The 19096-nt window shown below is 37.0% G+C and overlaps 5 protein-coding genes across 10 annotated transcripts; 2 read left to right on the forward strand and 3 right to left on the reverse strand.

The window, feature by feature from the left end:
• Positions 1-874: 874 nt before the first annotated feature.
• Positions 875-10262, reverse strand: LOC122529638 (metastasis-associated protein MTA2). Of its 4 annotated transcripts, XM_043655941.1 has the most exons (13): positions 9498-10260; positions 8244-8311; positions 7955-8048; positions 5273-5455; positions 3828-4079; positions 3466-3737; positions 3181-3369; positions 2672-3094; positions 1983-2583; positions 1738-1887; positions 1628-1657; positions 1182-1440; positions 875-1056 (listed from the first exon to the last, which is right to left on the reverse strand). In XM_043655941.1, exons 1-13 carry the CDS (start codon positions 9610-9612, stop codon positions 918-920), a joined length of 2775 nt encoding a protein of 924 aa, XP_043511876.1. In that variant the 5' UTR covers positions 9613-10260; the 3' UTR covers positions 875-917. The 4 variants fall into 4 exon arrangements, with proteins under 4 accessions (XP_043511876.1, XP_043511878.1, XP_043511877.1 ...); XM_043655943.1 differs by lacking the exon at positions 5273-5455 and having other exon boundaries at positions 9498-10258; XM_043655942.1 differs by lacking the exon at positions 1628-1657 and having other exon boundaries at positions 9498-10258.
• Positions 10263-10556: 294 nt separating this feature from the next.
• On the reverse strand, positions 10557-14028 carry LOC122529648. 2 transcript variants are annotated; one of them, XM_043655962.1, is made up of 3 exons: positions 12659-14028; positions 11796-12593; positions 10557-11705 (listed from the first exon to the last, which is right to left on the reverse strand). In XM_043655962.1, exons 1-3 carry the CDS (start codon positions 13002-13004, stop codon positions 11671-11673), a joined length of 1179 nt encoding a protein of 392 aa, XP_043511897.1. In that variant the 5' UTR covers positions 13005-14028; the 3' UTR covers positions 10557-11670. The 2 variants fall into 2 exon arrangements, with proteins under 2 accessions (XP_043511897.1, XP_043511895.1); XM_043655960.1 differs by having other exon boundaries at positions 11796-12599; positions 12659-14026.
• Positions 14029-14118: 90 nt separating this feature from the next.
• On the forward strand, positions 14119-15655 carry LOC122529657. The gene is given in 5 exon segments (XM_043655976.1): positions 14119-14609; positions 14675-14922; positions 15006-15179; positions 15237-15396; positions 15398-15655. Coding segments are annotated over 5 exon segments (867 nt in total). The 5' UTR covers positions 14119-14465; the 3' UTR covers positions 15539-15655.
• Positions 15465-16871, reverse strand: LOC122529651 (MAD2L1-binding protein). Of its 2 annotated transcripts, XM_043655968.1 has the most exons (3): positions 16342-16871; positions 15973-16264; positions 15465-15552 (listed from the first exon to the last, which is right to left on the reverse strand). In XM_043655968.1, the coding sequence occupies exons 1-3, from the start codon at positions 16725-16727 to the stop codon at positions 15517-15519; spliced, it is 714 nt and encodes a 237-aa protein (XP_043511903.1). In that variant the 5' UTR covers positions 16728-16871; the 3' UTR covers positions 15465-15516. The 2 variants fall into 2 exon arrangements, with proteins under 2 accessions (XP_043511903.1, XP_043511902.1); XM_043655967.1 differs by lacking the exon at positions 15465-15552 and having other exon boundaries at positions 15568-16264; positions 16342-16864.
• LOC122529647 (eukaryotic initiation factor 4A-III) lies at positions 16869-19013 on the forward strand. The gene is made up of 6 exons (XM_043655959.1): positions 16869-16954; positions 17094-17330; positions 17469-17804; positions 17874-18096; positions 18167-18421; positions 18490-19013. The coding sequence occupies exons 2-6, from the start codon at positions 17186-17188 to the stop codon at positions 18740-18742; spliced, it is 1212 nt and encodes a 403-aa protein (XP_043511894.1). The 5' UTR covers positions 16869-16954; positions 17094-17185; the 3' UTR covers positions 18743-19013.
• The last annotated feature ends 83 nt before the right edge of the window (positions 19014-19096 follow it).

Here is a 19096-nt window from a genome sequence, read left to right on the forward strand (position 1 = left end):
GATTGATTTCTACAACACATTAAAAAATCATTAAAATGAGAGCTCTTATCTGTATAATCATTGAATATTTTTTATGATGCATTTCATATGTAGTCGTAAAAGGAGACTGGATAGAAGGGGAAAAAGACTAATACATTCTTCCACTTATGCTTATGTTTATTTATTAATTGCGACGGAAGTCATCAAACTTGAAAATTTAATAAAAATATTCACAATGAGCATTCTTTCCTTCTTTCTTACGTACACGCTTATCCTTTCTCACACACACACTTTCTCTCCTTTCCTCTCATACTTGTCTCTGTTACGCGCACTTGTTTCGTGAGCTAATGCGCGTGGCCAATTTAACCAATGTAGAACTTGTGTCCAGCACTTATTGGACACTTATGTGGTTTCTAATGGAATTATGAATATAGTATGATGTATATGTACATTCAATTATTAATAATTATTATTAATAACAACAATAACTAATTAATATGAATAGAAAATCATGTTTCACAAATGAGTTGATTTCACATTTTCATTATTTTTTTTTTTGTTTTTTTTCTTTAAAGATTCGATGAATGTTCGTTCCAAGATAGTTGTCTTTCCTCCATACGTGTGAAGTATGTTACAGATAGTTGTCTTTCCTCCATACGTGTGAAGTATGTTATGACAGCAATGTCAATGCAACATGCAAATTCAGTCAAGCGAGGCCTTCAATTTCGGCGAATTGCTGTCTCGAATATTATCAAAAAATTCCAAACAGCGATTAGATCCTTGCTCAACATTAGAGCTGCCAATGACAATATATAAAGCTGGATTATCTTCACTGTACTGATTCTGTGCTGATTTTTTAAAATTACAACAGCATGATTTTTTTTTTTATTGACGAATTGATGAATCTATCAGTTTATCTGGTTGATTGTATTAATAATTCAGTCCAGGATAACCACCATGTCATCGCCGCGTACCGCTCTCTGTGAATGGCTAGAATGCAGAGGACCTGGTAATTTACGCCATGGTTTGCGCGCTGCTCTTCGAAGTTCGACTGATGAAAGAGTTCTTCTAAGTCTTCTGCAAATTTCCAAAAGTATTTCAATATTTATACATTGTTCATTTTTTATTCAGTGAACATATAGCTAAATGTTGTATTATAAGATGTGTAATGGTATTGTATTATAAAATGTAACAATGCTAACTTAGTTTGATCTGAAGCACGAAAGTAAACGTCATCCGGTGCATCCATCCATGAAATTACTTGCTTGCGTGCATTACTTCTGGATAATGGTGCACCATGTGACAAGGTATGAGGATGTGCAGCTCTTCCATTTAGGGGTGGTGCTAAGGGAAGAACAGCAGGTGCTGCGTGCTCCAAAGTATGTTTCGGATGGAGCTGCTGAGAATGATGAGCCCTTTTTGCAGGTGGTCCACCAGGCAGCCCTGCACTTAGGGCAATACCTATTAAAAGTACTTACATTTATATAATAGCCAAACTTGAAACGCTTGAAATGTCAAAATAATATAAAACTATGAAACCGATGATGCGTATTCCTTTGGAACAAATGTTAAATTGTTCAATTTAATAATTTTGATTATTTGTTTTATTGGTTGGATACTTAAGCTCTTAGCCACTCAATTATTTTACCTTCATCCCAATCCACATCAGAGTAGAAGCCAGTAAACAAAGATCACATTCAATACTAGGATCTAAGATTGCATAATACGTACGAATAGGTACGCGAATCTAAAACTTACCATCTGATCCGTTGATCTCGTCGAATGGAGGTCTTGTGCGTTTCAATATTGTTTGTTGGACCTGCATACTAGGTTGTGGTTGAGGTGGAGTTATCGTCAGCCTATCTACATCAGATTTATTTGGTACTCTTTCATACAAAAGACTTCCATCTGTAACACAATGATAAAAATCAAAAAATAAAATTAAATGCATCGTATCGGTAATAAGAATAAAATTTAAATAAAGTAAGAATAAAATTATGTACCTGGTGCTTTTGGTGGTCTAGGGAAGGAAACCCGATCTGGTTGTTTTCGTTGTGCTGGTGCTGTAAGAGCTAACCAATCCCAGTCTCCAGGTTGTCGTGGAGCAGGATGATCACCTAAACGCGTTGCTATATCGGTTACACGCGGACGAGGCCGAGGCCGCACAGCACGCGCTAAAATACGTAACTCTGCAGAGCTTTTCGACGTCAACTGAGGAGACGCGCAAAGATGTCGCAACGGAGCTGCGTTCACAGGTTGATGAGGTGCTCGCGCCGCATGACGCGTACGTAATTGCGCTGCGCACAATCGTCGTGCAGCTCGCGCCAATGCCGAAGTACGTAAATAAAACGCCGATCGAGTTTTCATTACAGGTCTGGGTGATCCATTTCCGCCACCTCCGCTCGCTCCGCTTCCACGTAGATCGACTCCGTGAGCGCTCGCGTAGTGACGACTTAAATGTGCTTTGAGCTTGAATTCTTTACCACAGGTAGGAATACTACATCGATGAGGTCTGTGAGCACCGCCAATTCCCTTGCTCTCTTCGTCCGAGCCAGTACCACCTCTTTTTCTTTCTATGTCAACATCATCTATACGCGACGGAACCTGGAAATAAGAAAGAACGTCAGATTATTTTTTCGTGCATCACACGAAATCTTCGTTGCCCGAAACACTTATGTTTATTGAAATATACCTTCAAACCGCCGTATTTCTTCCAATATGTCCAACAAGATTGGCAAAGACGGCACTGCATATGAGATGGACCCCAAGCATACCATTGTGGACTTTGTATTACTTGACAACTCTCGCATGGTTTTCCGCTAACTCCAACCATCAATATCCCGCTGTTATCAGTTGTCATGTTACCGTTGCTATTACCGTTGAGAACATTAGTTGGTTTTCCATTGCTATTGCTATTACTATTGCCAAGAGGTACAATCGTTGCTGCAGAAGGGGCAGTTGTAGGTGGAGCCGTCTTGTTATAATTTGGTATATAAACTTGTTTCAATTTACTTTCAGCTTCTACAGCTTTCACCCTCTTTTGCTGTACATATCTGTCGGTTGTCTTCCACATGTAATAGTATTCAATAACATTTTTTAATGTTTTCCATGGTAACTGAAACGAATGAACAAACTTGCTTATTAAAATAACAACACTGCAAAGTGTTAAAGCTCGTAGCTTTAATTATCTTGCACACTTACAAAGTCTTGACGTATGTCAGAGAAATCCTTTCCATACTTATCAAGCGCTTCTTCAAAAAGGTTCGCCTCAGATGCACTCCACTCTTCCATTTCGTCTCTGCATAATACTGGACCAGTGCTAGGTACTAAAGATGACATAGCTTTCGCAACGTCATAATTGTGTCGATGTAAAGTATCCATAGCATGGAACTACAAATACAACTGGCGTAAGGTATATGTTTTCCTCGTAAAGAACATAGGGTTACATAGTTTAAACAGCAGTAACAATGATCAATGAATACTTACAAGAGTGATGTCTCTAGAGGCAGCTGCTGCAGACATGTGCAAAGATGGCTGTTTGACCGAAGATGAACAGTCTAAGGCTCTTGCAAATGTGCCTACAGATCTACTGACAACAAGAAATTGATCAATTTGACGATCTGTTAGTGAATGCCGTGGTGTCCAAACCAATGTTTCTAAATCTTGCAACCTACGAGGATCTGACTCTCTTTCAGCAGGTGTCAGTGGAACTGGTGCTATTCCATCAGCTTGATATCTACTACCTACTCTAATTTCACCTATAATGGTTTACATTTGTTAATGTTTTCCATATATAAAAAAAGGTTACAGTGTTTGGTATTTAAATTTTTTTTAGCAACAACGAATACCTTTATCAGCAAGCAAAGTACGTTGAGCAGGATCAAATACTAAGCAATAGAAGAAAGAATCTTCTTTGTTTAAATAGCTTAGTAAAGATTCTGTTTCGTTTAATAAAGTCACACAGCATTTGCCTCTTATATGCGTTGCGGGCATTGTTTCCACCTGACGTGACAAGAACAGTTCTCTATGTTTCATTTGATGACGTTGTTTATTACTTAATTCTGTAACTCCTCCAGCACCAACTACATTTTCTTCCATCCCTGTGTGTAAAAGGAATTAAAATTAGATTTTATTTGATAACGTTCATATCTTCTAATGTTTAAATAAAATATTCTAGAGAAGCTTAAATAACAGAATATTTTACTCAAAAATTAAAAAAAATTAATACAGGCATTTACAATACATTTAAACAAATTATTCACGTAATTTTTTTTTTTTGATCATATAATACGGATGAAAATTCAGCATTTAAAGCAAAATTGCTAGTACCTTTAGTTAAATATTTCGGTATCAACCTTTTACATCAATTAAATTTCTTTTCGTGAGAAATATAAGTACATTCCCTACATTTATATTCATGCAAATTTGGTCTTTTATCAGATCTATTCATTTTTTTTTTTCAAGAATAACATAGACAAATAAAATGTAAATGAAACGCAGGAATGTGGCAGAATCAATGAAAACTTACAACAATAAATTAAAATATTAACGAGAGCGGGCAACAAAAAGAAAATGAAAGCAACATTAAGTGATACACATCTACCATAACTGAAATGAAATGAACTTTCAAAGGAATTGTGAATTGTTTTGAAGAAGCCTCAGATTACTAAAGAATTATCATTTTGAGCGGCGGGATTTTTGGTCGAAGGGTTTGAAATTATTTTGATGAGAGAATGAATTTAAAGTTTATGTGTCAGAAAAAAATTGCTTGTTGCAATGTCTAAAAAAAGAAAAAAAAAATAGAATGTATAAAAAAATAATATAAATAAATAGGAAAAATGATCAAATGATGGTGGCTGATATACGGGTTATATAATGATTCAATGACCTCTTTCCATATAGCTTGAAGGAAGAGGCCGTCACAATTAAACCCATTTATTGTCTCTTTGGCCTTACAGTGAATCTAGCCAAAACTAATGCCATTCACCAAGATTACAAAGAATTTTATTAATCCCGCCGCTGGGTCATTAGCCTTTTATCATCACTGGCTTCTATATGAGACTAACAAGGCAATCAAAAGGTGCAATTGCACGATACTTACTGATGAATCGATTAACGAATTCGAGTTTAAGAAGGTTCACGCGTGGTTTAATAAAAAGAAAAAAAACATGAAAAAAAAAGAAAGGAACATAAATTAATTATTTAATACTTTTTTTGCGATCTAACAAATGATAAGAAAATTTGGATGAAATTCATCTGTAAGGAGCACCTTTTAATTGACTAGTTCACTCACCATGAGGCTCTTGGGCCTCTGACAGTGGAGCTTTCAGCCAGCCCCCCTTCCCGCCCCCTTTGTTCATCACTTTGGGCCCGATCCCATCTTTATTAGTCATTTCCTTAGTAGTATCTGGATTCTCGAGTTTCTGACTCTGCATGTTTGCAGGGGATTCTGACCTCTGCTGCTCCGCGTTTGCCACTGCAATTTGTACCATAGAACCCAACTCTACTATGCGTTTTTCAGCGTTTGTCGTTTCTTTAGTACAATTCTTAACACATGCTCTTAAAAAGTTTTACAATTTTACAGAGTTTAACAACCAAGGGTGTGTGACACAGCCATCCTCCAGCGTCATTGGCCAGTGGTTCTCTTCTCTACTGCAAATATTTGCCTACATTTTTGACTAACATTGACAATTACTGATTACGTACGACGTTACATTTATATATATATATATATATACATAAAAAAAAAAAAAAAAAAAAAAAAAAAGAAAGAACTAACTTTGATTCAACCAATTCCGCTCACGTTTCTATTTACAATTTCTAATCGTGTGGGTCGCAAATTATTGTCAAAGACCTTTAGTCAGAAGTTTATCATATAACATATAGACTGCAGTAACATTTTCCAAAAATAATGGTATGTTGCTCTATATTGCATCGTTACTCTGATTATTAATCAATGTTAGACAATCATATAAAAACGCCTGAATCGAAATCGGGGAAACAGCAACGGAGAAAAGATATGAAAAATCCAAGCATCATTAAAAAACCAAAGAGAAAAAAAAAACACTTGGCAAATTTACATCGAGATCTCGAACGGCTCCATACGGAAAATTAAAAAGATCTCATTGTCGAAGATCATTAAGACCCGGAAATGGAAACGAAACGATCTCCGAATGATCGTGAAGAGAAAAACGCGTGCTCCCCTCGATACTCTATCTCGTACCATTTTGCACGAAACAGTGCTGACTTTTGCCCAGGTCGAAGTTCTCACAATTTTTTTTTTTTTTTTTTTTCTGAAATTTGAGGGTATAGAAACGGCTGGGACAGAGAGAATAAGAGAGAAAGGGGAGAGAACCCGATTCGAAGCAAATACCGGCAGACGGACATAGAGCCACAGGCAAAGAGGAAGAGACACGAGAAAGTGTACATTCACACACACACACACACATATATATATAAAAGTATGTATATATATATATATATATATATATATATATATATATAAATATGTATACATACACACGTACGTACATACATATATATGTACGTATAGTAGAAAAGAAGAGAAGGGAAGAAAAGAGAGGCGGGGGAGTAAATGCTTAAAACGAAGATGGCTAGTGGGGCCCACCATTTTCGCCCAGGCACATATACATTCGTTTGCGCGCGAACGTTACGTATGTATTCATTCTCCGTGTGTGTATATGTATACGTGTACGTGTATGTTCTTGTTTCTCTCTGCCCCGTTATTCGTACATGCCTATGTGCCCGGTTATCGTGTACGTCTATCGGTGTTCTTACAAGTCTGTGTCCGAGTACACGCAACACATACCCAACCGACCCCTGCGTCAGTCATTCATTTAGTTCAGGGTGGCGGGAGAGGCAAGGGGAGGGTGGTATGAGGGACTTGGGTGAGAGGTAGAAGAGGGAGAGGTGGGATGGCGGGCGTACCACCCCCAACCCACCCCCGGCAGATCGATACAACCCCCATTTCACCCCTCTGCCACCCCCCAACTTTACTTATTATACATTCCCACCCCCAAATCCCCGCGTCCCATTATCTTTGCTATTGCAAAGGAAAAATCGAGAAAGCTTCAGAGACACATACACGTACACGCGCGCGTGTACGTGTATTAAAATCCACGGAGAGAATCGAACAAGTTTTTCTTCCTTACCATCTCTCGCGGAGGACCGTATTATTTTTCTCGCGCGGAAAAATATGTGTTGAAATGTAACATGTCTGCAAATTCTCATATATATATATATATGAGATATATATATATCGCAACAGCGCGATGGCGACGACGCATTCCGCCGATTGGGTTCTCTCGATTTTCGCGGCGACGTCGCGTAAAATAGAATTGCTTTCTTTTTTCTTTCTGGAGAAAATGATCATTTCGTTTGTCTCGATCATGCGTTTTCAGTCTGAAGGCAGGAATGACAGTAGAACGAACGATTTCAATCTTTCGTCACTTCGAATCGACGAGAGATATTTTTAAACCAACATAATAAATGCATACCGTTAGTGCGCGTTGATTACGCGCGCGTGATTCCATCGAACATTTGATGAAAAATTATTATATATATCGTAGAAAGGATTTCAATTTTTAGAAATGTCGTCGCACTAGGGAAATATTTTAATTTTCCTCATTTGCGGATGCTTATCGATCTGCAATGTGACGCGAGGCAAAATAAATAACATTAATCTCTTATCTTCGATACATATAGTCTTATGTATTCATCCAATCACCTAAACATTAATAAAAAAAATTATCGAACTCTACCGCTTTTTGTAAATTGCACTTTCAAATTTAGCACTGGTGATTGATAATTATGACATCGACTACATGAGAAAATGTTAGATGTAGTATGCATGTATATATATATATACACTAAAATTCTGAGTAAAAATCAATTTCGTTTCAATATATACGACATGATAAACATTTCTTTTTGCAATAACATGAATTTTACTTACACTGGTGTTTATCTGCAAGCATGATTAACGTAGATGGCAAATCCCTCCGCCTAAAGAAGCACATGACTTTTGCTTCGACATTTCCACTGGCCGTCTAAAAATAGTAAAAATTTTTTCATAAATATATTTCTTCAAATGTAGAATATATTCAGCGTATTTATATTTAGATTGCTATCAACATATATGATACGAAATATCTATTAACGAAATACTACGACATAAACAATTATCTATCAACTTTATAAATTACAATAGAAAAAAAAAATACAATCGCAATTTCGTTTCTTACCTTATTTAATTCTTCTATCCTCCTTATCTGGTAGGGAGACGTAGAGGATGTTTCAAAATATACATAATCTATAAATTAAAGAAAAAGAATCTACTTAATAAAGCTTCTTATCAAAAAAGACTATTATAGTAAAAATGTATATGTACATGTACATACGAATAGATATGCAGTATATACATATATATATATATATATATATATATATATATAGAGAGAGAGAGAGAAATTCACTTAATTAAATTTTACATATAACATATCAATAATTATCGTTTATAAATATTTGCCTATATAACAAGCATCGGTATATTCACGACTGCGAGAGCAACTGTTAAAAATAAAATCTCAATGTCAGATATATTCATTTACTTTCTATTTCTGCGAAATAGAAATATTGATATTTGCTATATTGTTTGGACCTACACGAACGAGGGTGCAAAATTTGCATTAAAAAAAAAAGGAAAAAAAATGCTCGTTGAAAGAAACAAATATAAAATACGCAGAAATCCGAAATTCTCCATACGTTTTCCGAAATATATAGCCTGCAGGACCCTCGCAGTACACTGTGCAACGAACGTCAGGAAGAGAAAAAAATAGGAAGATAATCTCGTGGAAGTTGCATTAGTCCCCCCCTCCCCCCCGGACCCATTGGCGCCCAGACGAAAAATGCATTCTGACAAATCTATCGCGACAGAATTTTTCCAAATAATAGAGCAAATAAAAGAGAGAAAAACCAAGAAACATAGACACACTCCGAAAATATTGAATTTTTAACGATCCGCGAGATCATCGAGAAATTAGCGTTAGACCTAAAACGAAGGGCGAGGGATGGAAAATGCGGAGGGCTACGGGGAGGGGGGTTGGGAGCAAGGAGGAAAGCAGACGTACCTACATACGGACGCCAGAAAAGAGCGGGGTGGTAGAGACATTGGGATGGAAAGGTGGAAAGTTAAGGGGCTGCGCGGGCAAAACAAAGATAGAAACGAAGATAGAACGGAAAGGGGAATGAAGAGAGAGGGACCGCGGGGGGGGACCGAAAGGGAGACTGAGGGGGGAGGGGGAGAGGACAGAGGGAGGCAGAGGGGGAGAAAAATCGCCATGTCGCGATCTACCCGATTTTGCAAACAATTAATTTTCCGATAACGAATAATTTTGAACCGAAAGTCGAGGAAGAGGGATTTATCGGCGATCGCGTTGGATCGCGTGGCAGACCCCTCTCAGTCAGCCGGCGAGAAAATGTGCGCGGTGTTACTTTACCTCCCACCCGGTACATATTGGCCGTCATGTTGCTGGCGTCCTGTGTGGCCCCGAGAGCGAAATTAGCGTTCTCGTGGTTACCGTGGCTATCCTGATACTCGGCCGGCATCGGCATGAAGGCTTCACTCGTCCTGCAGTTACGTGAATCGAACAGCCGGAGCACTGGCCACTTTCATCCAAGGGGTTTACACTTCCCCTGCGGTGTCATTCCATCATGTTTGTTTGTCCCAGCAATATCCGTGGAAAAATCGTTTTCTCGCGCTGGCTTCCTTCCGATTTCTTATTCAGACATCGATGCCCCGATGCCTACCGTGTACCGTGTACGTACTGCGGTAACACTCGAAACGATATTCCGCAGAAGAACACACGCAGGTACTACACACTGGATTCGCCTCACGTGTCCGGTACCGTAACGACCATCGTCAGTGGCCGTTGCTCCGTTCGTACGGGAACACCGCCATTTTCATTTTGTCGAGCGGGCTACATATACGATCGGACAAATACGGCCTTCTCCCCCTCTACCGGGGACACTAGGTTCACTTGCTCGCCTCCCGAAACCCGCGTGTATTCAAAAAACACCACTTAACGGGCCTGCCGGCGATTCCCGAGCATCGTCCGTTCGCCTTGGCTCGATCGCGGGATCCCGCTTCGACGAATATTTGATAGAAAAACACGTAACCAGATACGATATAACCCGGTCAACGAATACCACAAAACAAGGCCACGAATCGGATACTACTAAGACCTGACGATTGTGCGGTCTCGAGAGCGTCTGCGTTGCTGCTAACCAGAGTGGGGGATAAAGCTGGACGATAGAGTGCGTCGGTTTGCGCACGCTCCAGCGTACCCGCGAAATTTAAAATCTCTTTCTTGGGACATGTACATATATCCCTATTACTCGTTACTGGAGAAGAATTTGTTTGAATGGAATAATTACTTTTCTCGAAAGCAAACAAATATCTACGTCGAATTTTTGATATGTTTACTGTGATTCAGGATAAATAACGCCAAAATGAATGTGATAACAGATGTCGACAAGAAATAAGAAATCTCTCGATGTAGTATGTGAAATATTTATATATTTACGAAATTAGTCTTTCTATACAGTTGCTTACGCGCAGTCACATATTTTTCATGTTTCAATTAATAAAAAAATTGTATGTAAATGAATAATTAGATATTACTCACTAGTTTGTAGAGCCTGTGCGAGCTTGCCTTTCGCGTAAAACGTTTGGTAATGTGTTCGACTAACAATAAATAGTGACGAATAATCGATTTGATGCAAATACATAACGCAAAATTATATTTATATATACACAATAGTAATAGTAATAATAATAATACATATTCATGAATGTGTTTATAATTTAGTTTTTTTTGCAATTTAGGTAATCATTTAAGGCACACCCCACGGTCTATACTAAGCAATTTTGTCGTTAATATTATATAAATAAATGTATACTGTTGCGTGTGCTATTAACCTAAATTTATTATATATATATAATATATATACATATATGTATGTATAATAATATATATATATAATATTCATAGGAATATTTATACTAAATATAGTAATCTGTTCTGTACATAATTCTATGTCTTTCATGTGATTTTTTTTTTAAATGAATAGTCATATCATTTATTAATGATAATAATGACAGTAACATTAATAAGAATAACAAGATAATGTATAAGTGAGATGCGTAAGATGAGAGCATGCTCTTCCTTTCATCGTAATATTTGTATCATGAGTAGTAAAAATAATGAATGAAAATCAAATTTTACAATCTTACAGTGTGAACACATTTATGGATTCCAAGACGACGACAAAATATTTCTTAGCAATAATTAATCAAAATGAGAAAGTAATGAGCACATTAGGTGATAAGATCATTTATATCACGTACATAATTTTAATTACAATTGTATAATACTACTCATGATTTAATTTAACATTAATATAAAATACCTATATATACCAACTTCGACAGTTTATGCACTTTTATGTACAAGAATAGCATCCAGACTTCGTCTTTCCAGTTGCGTATTTCTACTTACTATACTACTGTTTACGAATAAAAAAATACTAATATATTGCGTTACACGGGCAGTGTTTCCGCAGGTTCATCCCACCGATGATATAAGGCACCAACTTTTAGGATCCTGAGATTCAACCCGCATGCTTCGACAGATTTAGAGGCATATCTAGGAGGAGATGTGAATAAAATGAGTTTCGTTTGCAACACATGAGTTTCGATTTAACAGATATTAAGCAATAAATTTTTAAGAATTTACCCGAAGGAGGCGTTAAAGTCTGTTCCCTGTAGTCTTTGTAGTGATGAATTGGAGGAGATGGTGGATGAGGTGGTGGTGGTGCATACAATGGCATAGGAGGTGGGTAATGGACGGGCGATGGATAATGCATCCATAAAGGAGCTCTGTATGGTCCAGGAGGTAACATTGGTACGCCATAAAGTGGATGTTGAAGAGGTGCATTAGTTGTACCAATGTATGGATCCATTCGTACTCTTGGGTACGAATTGCTTGATGAGTATTTTGCAGTTTGCCTGTCATCTGGTTTCAATAAATTCCTCAAAAACCCTTGCTCGTGAGTTGGTTTATCTTCTCCTAGGATACTCGTTATACTATATGAAGATAATTGTTTTGGTGATGATGTAGGAGCTGTTGTTGTACAAACAGGCTGTGGTGTCGCGCGTCTTTTCGATGCTTGATCTTCTAACGACACTCTTTCTAGCTCACGCAAAATACGTTTGCGTGGAGAGACGACATTAGGATCTAGAAGACGTGCCAATTTGTCGATAATTAGGTTCAAAACTTTTCCCGTTGATGTGCCATTTGCTTTACGAATTGGCTTCGTGTAATTCGTTACTGATTCTGAAACGAGTAACAGAGAAGTAGGATCTAACGGACGTCTGCGTTTTCTTGCGACTAAGCGAGGATGTGCGCACAGACGATTTTTTGGACTTCTATGATAGTAAAAATTAAACTCCGTGGATATTCTATGTCTTGGATTCGCTTGTTTCCAACAGTGATCTCTTTGCCAAGGACTTGATTGAACCGATGAATTATCATCTGAAACTGTAAATGTTAGAATTTATTAAATCTTATAAAAGATTACTGTATTGCATTGAATTTACCACTGAGAGAGGTGGAACTCTCTTGTCGATTCGGAGTTGTGCTGGCTGGTGGCCAAAATGTTTTCTTTGGAACTGGAAACCATGTAGTTCTTTCTCCATCTCTGCGATGGGACAGTTCCAAGATAAATTTGCCATCTTTAAAAAACTTTAAACGTCCGCCAGGCGTTGGAAGTATGTTGTTATCAATGCGTGTTTCAGATGAATGATGCGTTGGCTGTGGGTTTGAATTTTTACCATTTGCCTTGGTAAGGGTTGAGTGCAACGTAGAAGGATCACGTGAGCACATTTCTGTTGTGCCCCTCACGTGACCTGCGTGAGCATGACATTCTGCTGACTTCTCACGCATGCTGATACTTTATCGATATCCATTTTTCTCCGCTTGACCTTTCATGCTTCAGCCTCTTAATATCAGTTTGATGAGAGAGGCACGGCCTTGAACAGGTCCTTCTCTTAAAACTATGAGTAACAATTTCGAATGAGTGTTCCTGTTAAAGTATTCTTGTTTCGCAGTTTAAGGAAAGCATCTTTCATATAGGAGGAAAGAGGAGAGGGGAAGAAAACAAAACAAAAAGAAAAAGGAACACTTGGCAAGGAACCAAAAGATAACTTGGTTACACAAAAGTATCGAACGACAGTGTTGATAGTAACAGAATGTGTAGATTCCTCTCAGACTCAACAGAGTTGGTAACAATAAAAGGAGAGGATCATATTGATCTTATTTCTTCGATACTGTCAAATTGACATTGGGCCAAAGATTGACAGTAAGAGCGGTGTCGCTCTGTAATTTAACTGAAATATTTTTTTCCTGTGGCCAGGAACATTTGTCCAGACAATATGCCAATTAACGATACACCGATCGAACGGGTGATATCGAGCGAGAAAGCACACTATCGTTGATGGGCCAGCCACATTTTCTGACAAATTCCGAAAGGAATTTTCTGTACATGAGTGGCAATCGCTCAGACACCCACCCACCCACGCACTGCCGCCTTTTGCAATCAGTTCTACTTCATGTCGAATAAGCAACTCGTCGCATTAACGGGCTTATTCACGGCCAAACACGTTGATATCTTGGAAATTTCTGCGACTGGCGTACAAGTTGGCTCTCTGAACGGACGATTTTCACGGGTCAAACACGGGACGGGCACTCTGCTGTGGAAAACACAGTTTGACCGACACATGTGTTTCACTTCACCCACGAATGGTTTACGTGTCCGCGGCAATTGAGCTTATACGTTCGATGACCCTTTGGAACGTGCATCTACCATCGTTTTCCTCGTGATTTTCGATGTTCGGATGTAAAAAAAAAAAAAAACAAGAATTTCTCGCCTTCGTGTATCTTTCTCGTCGAACAACACTGTGGCGGTCCGCGGTCCGCGCGTTCCTCTGTTCCTTGGTCCAACTCCCACGATCAATCTGCAACACTTCCTTCAAACTACGGAGTTACGTCGAATCTACCATACTCGATACTCACGGAATCCAGCTTGGACATCATTTTCAATGAATATTAAAAACGCGTCGATTGATTCTTGCTACGGTGCAACGCCGCCTATGTCCACTCAACTGGAGCTATTTACACGCAGCGTAAGATTTATATTGTACACCGTAAAGCGATCTTCCGAAATTCCTGAAATTTGTTTATTTCGTTGACGTTTGAATTTTGTTTGCCCCTGATTGACCAATCAGATCTACGTTTTTTAATACGAATGAAGTTTGACGCGCAATCGCACTGATTCACCGGTACGGCGAAGGGTATGAATTGTGAATTTAATTGTCCGTATGTTTCGTTCCTACGTCGAAAGACTCGATGAAACTTTTAGAAGAATATCAGAAGGTTATCGTACGCGATGCGATGGAGATCTCTTGCCTATGGAAATACGTGCAAATGTTCCTCTATTTGCTAGGCGCAATTAGCGGATACGCGTCGAGCGTTTTATTCTACATGTTATGGGTATAATTAATAATGATTCTTACTGATGTTTTACGTAAATTTAATGTATTATATAAAACATAAAGAAACAGATCTTCGGAGGCAATTGCCCACTGTGGGCAAAAGTTGTTCTACTAAGAGAAGAATTAGAATTGGAAAATATTGACGACGTATGCAACAGTTCAGACTGGTGGAAGTATATTTTTATTGATTGTCAGCACGAAAATATATGTCGCGTTTATTTAATAATGTGCTTCTCATCTTGCACGTTTGGAATTGTTTGGTTCATTCTGTTCTTTATCTGTGGTAAAGGTGGACATGATGATGCATCAATGCAAGTCAATTATGTTTCTTTTATTATTGGAATATTAATTTAAATAATTATATTTATATGTACATAGATATTTGTATATACAGATATCCAGATCCTTGGAGAATTGTATTTCCTGCAATGTACTTTAACTTTGCATTTACAATTATATCTATGTATACGGATTACAATTTCCAACAAGGATATAAAGCATTTAGCAAAAACATGAGAAACATTACTTCCGAAATGTACAATATATGCAAAAAAGTTGTGGATGTAAGGTATCAATGTTAAATTTTATTTTGAATTCACGATTCTTACAAGTAGCTTGTTTACAGTGACTGCGAGATTATAAAGATATGCATGAAAATACATCACTTTTATATACGCGATCTTGATTATCTGTGTAATATAACTTCATACCTGCAGGTAATATTCAGGTGTAAATATTCACCTTTTTTTTTGTTGTTTTTGACAATACAAGAAATATTCAAATATTGTAACAAACATTCTCAAGGTTCCTTTAGTTCTAATGATATGCAGTTGGGCAGGCGGACTGGTAGTATTGCTTTTCAGAATAATTACGAGTAACGACTTTCGAATTTTAAAAATTCGAATTTACGAATTAAAAGACGAATAGTTCTCAACGCAATGCTATAAAATGAAACGTTTATTTCGTAGAAATTTTACATATATCAGTATGTAAGTTTGTATGTAAAATAGATGACAATAAAATGATAAAAAAATATGTAATTGTTTGACGGTTCAGTAATAATTTTATTTATAATCAATATGATTTCAATATGTAAATCAATATATATCCTACAATATTAACAAGTTGTTATAAAAGATTTTAAAAACTACAACCTATACAATACTTTTGTAGTTACCTATATGTTTTCAATATCATGATTAACATACACAGTGTCCGTATAAAAATTGATCTAATACTGAAGGCCAATTAAAAATTTGCTATAGTCTTAGTAACAAATTCTATGGTCATCTTAAAAATTTGAATCCTCTGATCACTTCTCTAGATTGATACCACTGATAAGGAACATGCACGATACTCACATTTGACTTATTTAAAAATTCAGTATCCTTGCTCCTAGTGGTATCAGATTCGGATACTTCGTTATAAACTTTCACTAAGTTCATGCAATTGCAATTCAGTCTTACTTGATCATTGTGTTGCAATTTAATTACAAAATAATTGGAACTCTGATTGGAAGGTATATACTGAGGTTTAGGCAAAAAGAACTCTGATACCAAATTATCATCACTCTTTTGTATCAGCACAAAGGTGTTCGTAGGGCTCAGTGGCAATGACAATGCAGCTTGAAACTCAGGACATTCCAATATTGACCTACAAATCAAATGATACTATTAGTAAGAAACGACAAGTATTATTCTTCATGAGTGTTATCAAATTTTATTGCTAACCTCATTAAACTTAACAAGGGTTTTCTGGAAGCGTGTTTGCATTCAAAGTGCTCCTGGCTATTGAGAATATCGGATGGAAATTCAATTCTAATGTGCAATTTCGGTGATATTATTGTTGCGCCGATAAGTATTGCGATTTCTTTGATTTTGCAGTGTTTCTGATGAAATTGCGAGTTTAACTGTTCCGAGGTGCTTTTCAACGAGCTTAACAACGTTCTTATGGAAGACAAATTCCTGTCAGTCGGTTTCATTTTCAGTTGAGACAGTGAATCGCACGTGAAGGGTATTTGCTGTTTCTGATATAAAATGTATTTCAAAAGCTCGATCACAAGTTTCACGCAACTGTTACTTGTCAAATGTTCGTCCAACGCTACGTTAATATTCATCGTAACCTCTTCTTAAGCAGAGTTCAAATATCACTTTTTGATTCAAAAACACATTACTCTGTGCGATAAAATTGAAGAAAAATATTGAAATATTTTTACATGCTTATAACTCCACACTCTTCTCGTGTTTACAAAAAGAAAAAAAAATCCATGCAACAACAAGACTAGTAACATTCTGCGATGGTCGCTGATGGTCGCGGCGCTGATGGTAAATTTAGTGACTACACGTAAGTTGTATTTACTTATGATCGAAAATTCGTTGAAAGTTGCTTATTTGTACAATGCTGCATATTGCTATGTAAAAAGAAAAATAAATAAAATTTTAATTAAATAAAAAATAAATATAATTTGTTTATTTATTTTTAGTGATTTATTGCAAGGATTCGACTTGGCTGCTCTTTGACTTCAAACCATTTTGCCATCTTCGTGTCAGATAGCCTTGCATACAAATCGTGAAAATGGCGGAGGTGAAGTCACGTCGCGTCGCGCAAACAGAAGATTTATCAAACGTCGAGTTCGAAACAAGCGAGGATGTGGAAGTTATTCCAACTTTCGACAACATGGGGCTCAGGGATGAGTTGTTGCGCGGAATTTACGCTTACGGTAGCCCTCAAACTCTTATTTCTTTGTGTTACTTGAACATAACCTGATTTGTTACTATGTTGTCATGTGTATATGTTCGCATTACATTGAATTGCACACTGGTTCGATATTAACTGTGACACAATACTTTAAAACTAGGTTTCGAAAAGCCGTCCGCGATTCAGCAGCGATCTATCAAACCTATAATGAAAGGTCGGGATGTGATAGCACAAGCACAATCTGGTACAGGCAAGACAGCAACATTTTCCATTGCTATACTGCAATCGTTGGATACGCAAGTCAGAGAGACACAAGTGCTGGTTTTATCACCCACGAGAGAATTGGCAACTCAAATACAGAAGGTTATTTTGGCTTTGGGTGATTTTATGAACGTTCAATGTCACGCTTGTATAGGTGGCACAAATCTTGGGGAAGATATCAGAAAGTTGGATTACGGACAGCATGTTGTGTCGGGCACACCTGGAAGAGTATTTGGTAATTTGATCATAAAAGAATATTATGCAAAATATTACTAGTAAATTTTGTTATCTTTTCAATGTTTAGATATGATAAAGAGGAGAGTTCTTAGAACAAGAGCTATAAAAATGTTAGTCCTTGACGAGTCTGATGAAATGTTAAACAAGGGCTTCAAGGAACAAATTTACGATGTATATAGATATTTGCCACCCGCAACACAGGTTGTGTTAGTATCTGCAACATTGCCACATGAGATCCTCGAAATGACTAGCAAATTTATGACGGACCCTATTCGTATTCTTGTAAAACGGTAAACTCAATTTCCTCGAGATCAAGGAAAATTGTTTGTTTCATCCAAGCTAACACGTTATTATTTACAGTGATGAATTGACATTAGAAGGAATAAAACAGTTCTTCGTTGCTGTTGAAAGAGAAGAATGGAAATTTGACACACTGTGTGATTTGTATGATACACTGACAATAACACAAGCAGTTATCTTTTGCAATACCAAGCGTAAAGTAGATTGGTTAACTGAGAAGATGAGAGAGGCGAATTTCACAGTTTGCTCTATGCATGGTGACATGCCACAGAAAGAAAGAGATAACATCATGAAAGAATTTCGATCTGGTCAAAGGTATGTTGTTTTATTGTAACGTTACAAATGAAACTTGTTAATTTTGGTTATTTTTTATTATTTTACAGTCGTGTTTTAATTACAACTGATGTATGGGCAAGAGGAATAGACGTTCAGCAAGTATCTCTCGTGATCAACTATGATTTGCCCAATAATCGTGAATTGTACATTCACAGAATAGGACGATCGGGAAGATTCGGAAGAAAAGGTGTTTCCATTAATTTTGTAAAAACCGACGACATAAGAATTCTTCGAGATATTGAACAATATTATTCGACGCAAATTGATGAGATGCCGATGAATGTAGCAGACTTAATATAATTCTTAGATCTTAAAAATTTATAAAAGAGAAACAGTTTCTATTTCCTTAGTTGAAGACAACTGTTCGAAAACTTTGTGTCTTAAGTTTTCTAGTATAGAAGAAATTTTGATTTTTTTCACCTAGACATTTAATTTTTCAATATATTACGAAAATATGTAATTATAAATAACGAAAAGTTACATAATTTTATAAAACAAACTCTGATGCAAATATAAAATTAATATTACTTTGTACGTTTGTTGTAATAGATAATATAAAATGTATAGGAGACACATTTTGGCTTAATTGTATATATCTTTTTCCTTCCTTAATTTATAAATAAATTACGCGTAATGCCAAGAGGGTTTATTCCT

This window comes from Frieseomelitta varia, unplaced genomic scaffold, assembly GCF_011392965.1.
Source record: "Frieseomelitta varia isolate USP_RPSP 00005682 unplaced genomic scaffold, Fvar_1.2 scaffold_3, whole genome shotgun sequence".
Taxonomy (NCBI): Eukaryota; Metazoa; Arthropoda; class Insecta; order Hymenoptera; family Apidae; genus Frieseomelitta; species Frieseomelitta varia.

Coding starts and splice junctions, on each gene's coding strand:
- LOC122529651 (XM_043655967.1), bottom strand. CDS start 16,727: ATGAATATTAACGTAGCGTTGGACGAACATTTGACAAGTAACAGTTGC. Junction 16,265..16,341: donor CCCTTGTTAAGTTTAATGAG/GTTAGCAATAAA, acceptor TTTGATTTGTAG/GTCAATATTGGAATGTCCTG.
- LOC122529647 (XM_043655959.1), top strand. CDS start 17,186: ATGGCGGAGGTGAAGTCACGTCGCGTCGCGCAAACAGAAGATTTATCA. Junction 17,331..17,468: donor GCGCGGAATTTACGCTTACG/GTAGCCCTCAAA, acceptor CTTTAAAACTAG/GTTTCGAAAAGCCGTCCGCG. Junction 17,805..17,873: donor CACACCTGGAAGAGTATTTG/GTAATTTGATCA, acceptor TTCAATGTTTAG/ATATGATAAAGAGGAGAGTT.
- LOC122529648 (XM_043655960.1), bottom strand. CDS start 13,004: ATGCGTGAGAAGTCAGCAGAATGTCATGCTCACGCAGGTCACGTGAGG. Junction 12,600..12,658: donor GAGTTCCACCTCTCTCAGTG/GTAAATTCAATG, acceptor TAACATTTACAG/TTTCAGATGATAATTCATCG. Junction 11,706..11,795: donor GACTTTAACGCCTCCTTCGG/GTAAATTCTTAA, acceptor ATCTCCTCCTAG/ATATGCCTCTAAATCTGTCG.
- LOC122529638 (XM_043655941.1), bottom strand. CDS start 9,612: ATGCCGATGCCGGCCGAGTATCAGGATAGCCACGGTAACCACGAGAAC. Junction 3,370..3,465: donor CCTCTAGAGACATCACTCTT/GTAAGTATTCAT, acceptor TTGTATTTGTAG/TTCCATGCTATGGATACTTT. Junction 1,057..1,181: donor CGTGCTTCAGATCAAACTAA/GTTAGCATTGTT, acceptor GGAAATTTGCAG/AAGACTTAGAAGAACTCTTT.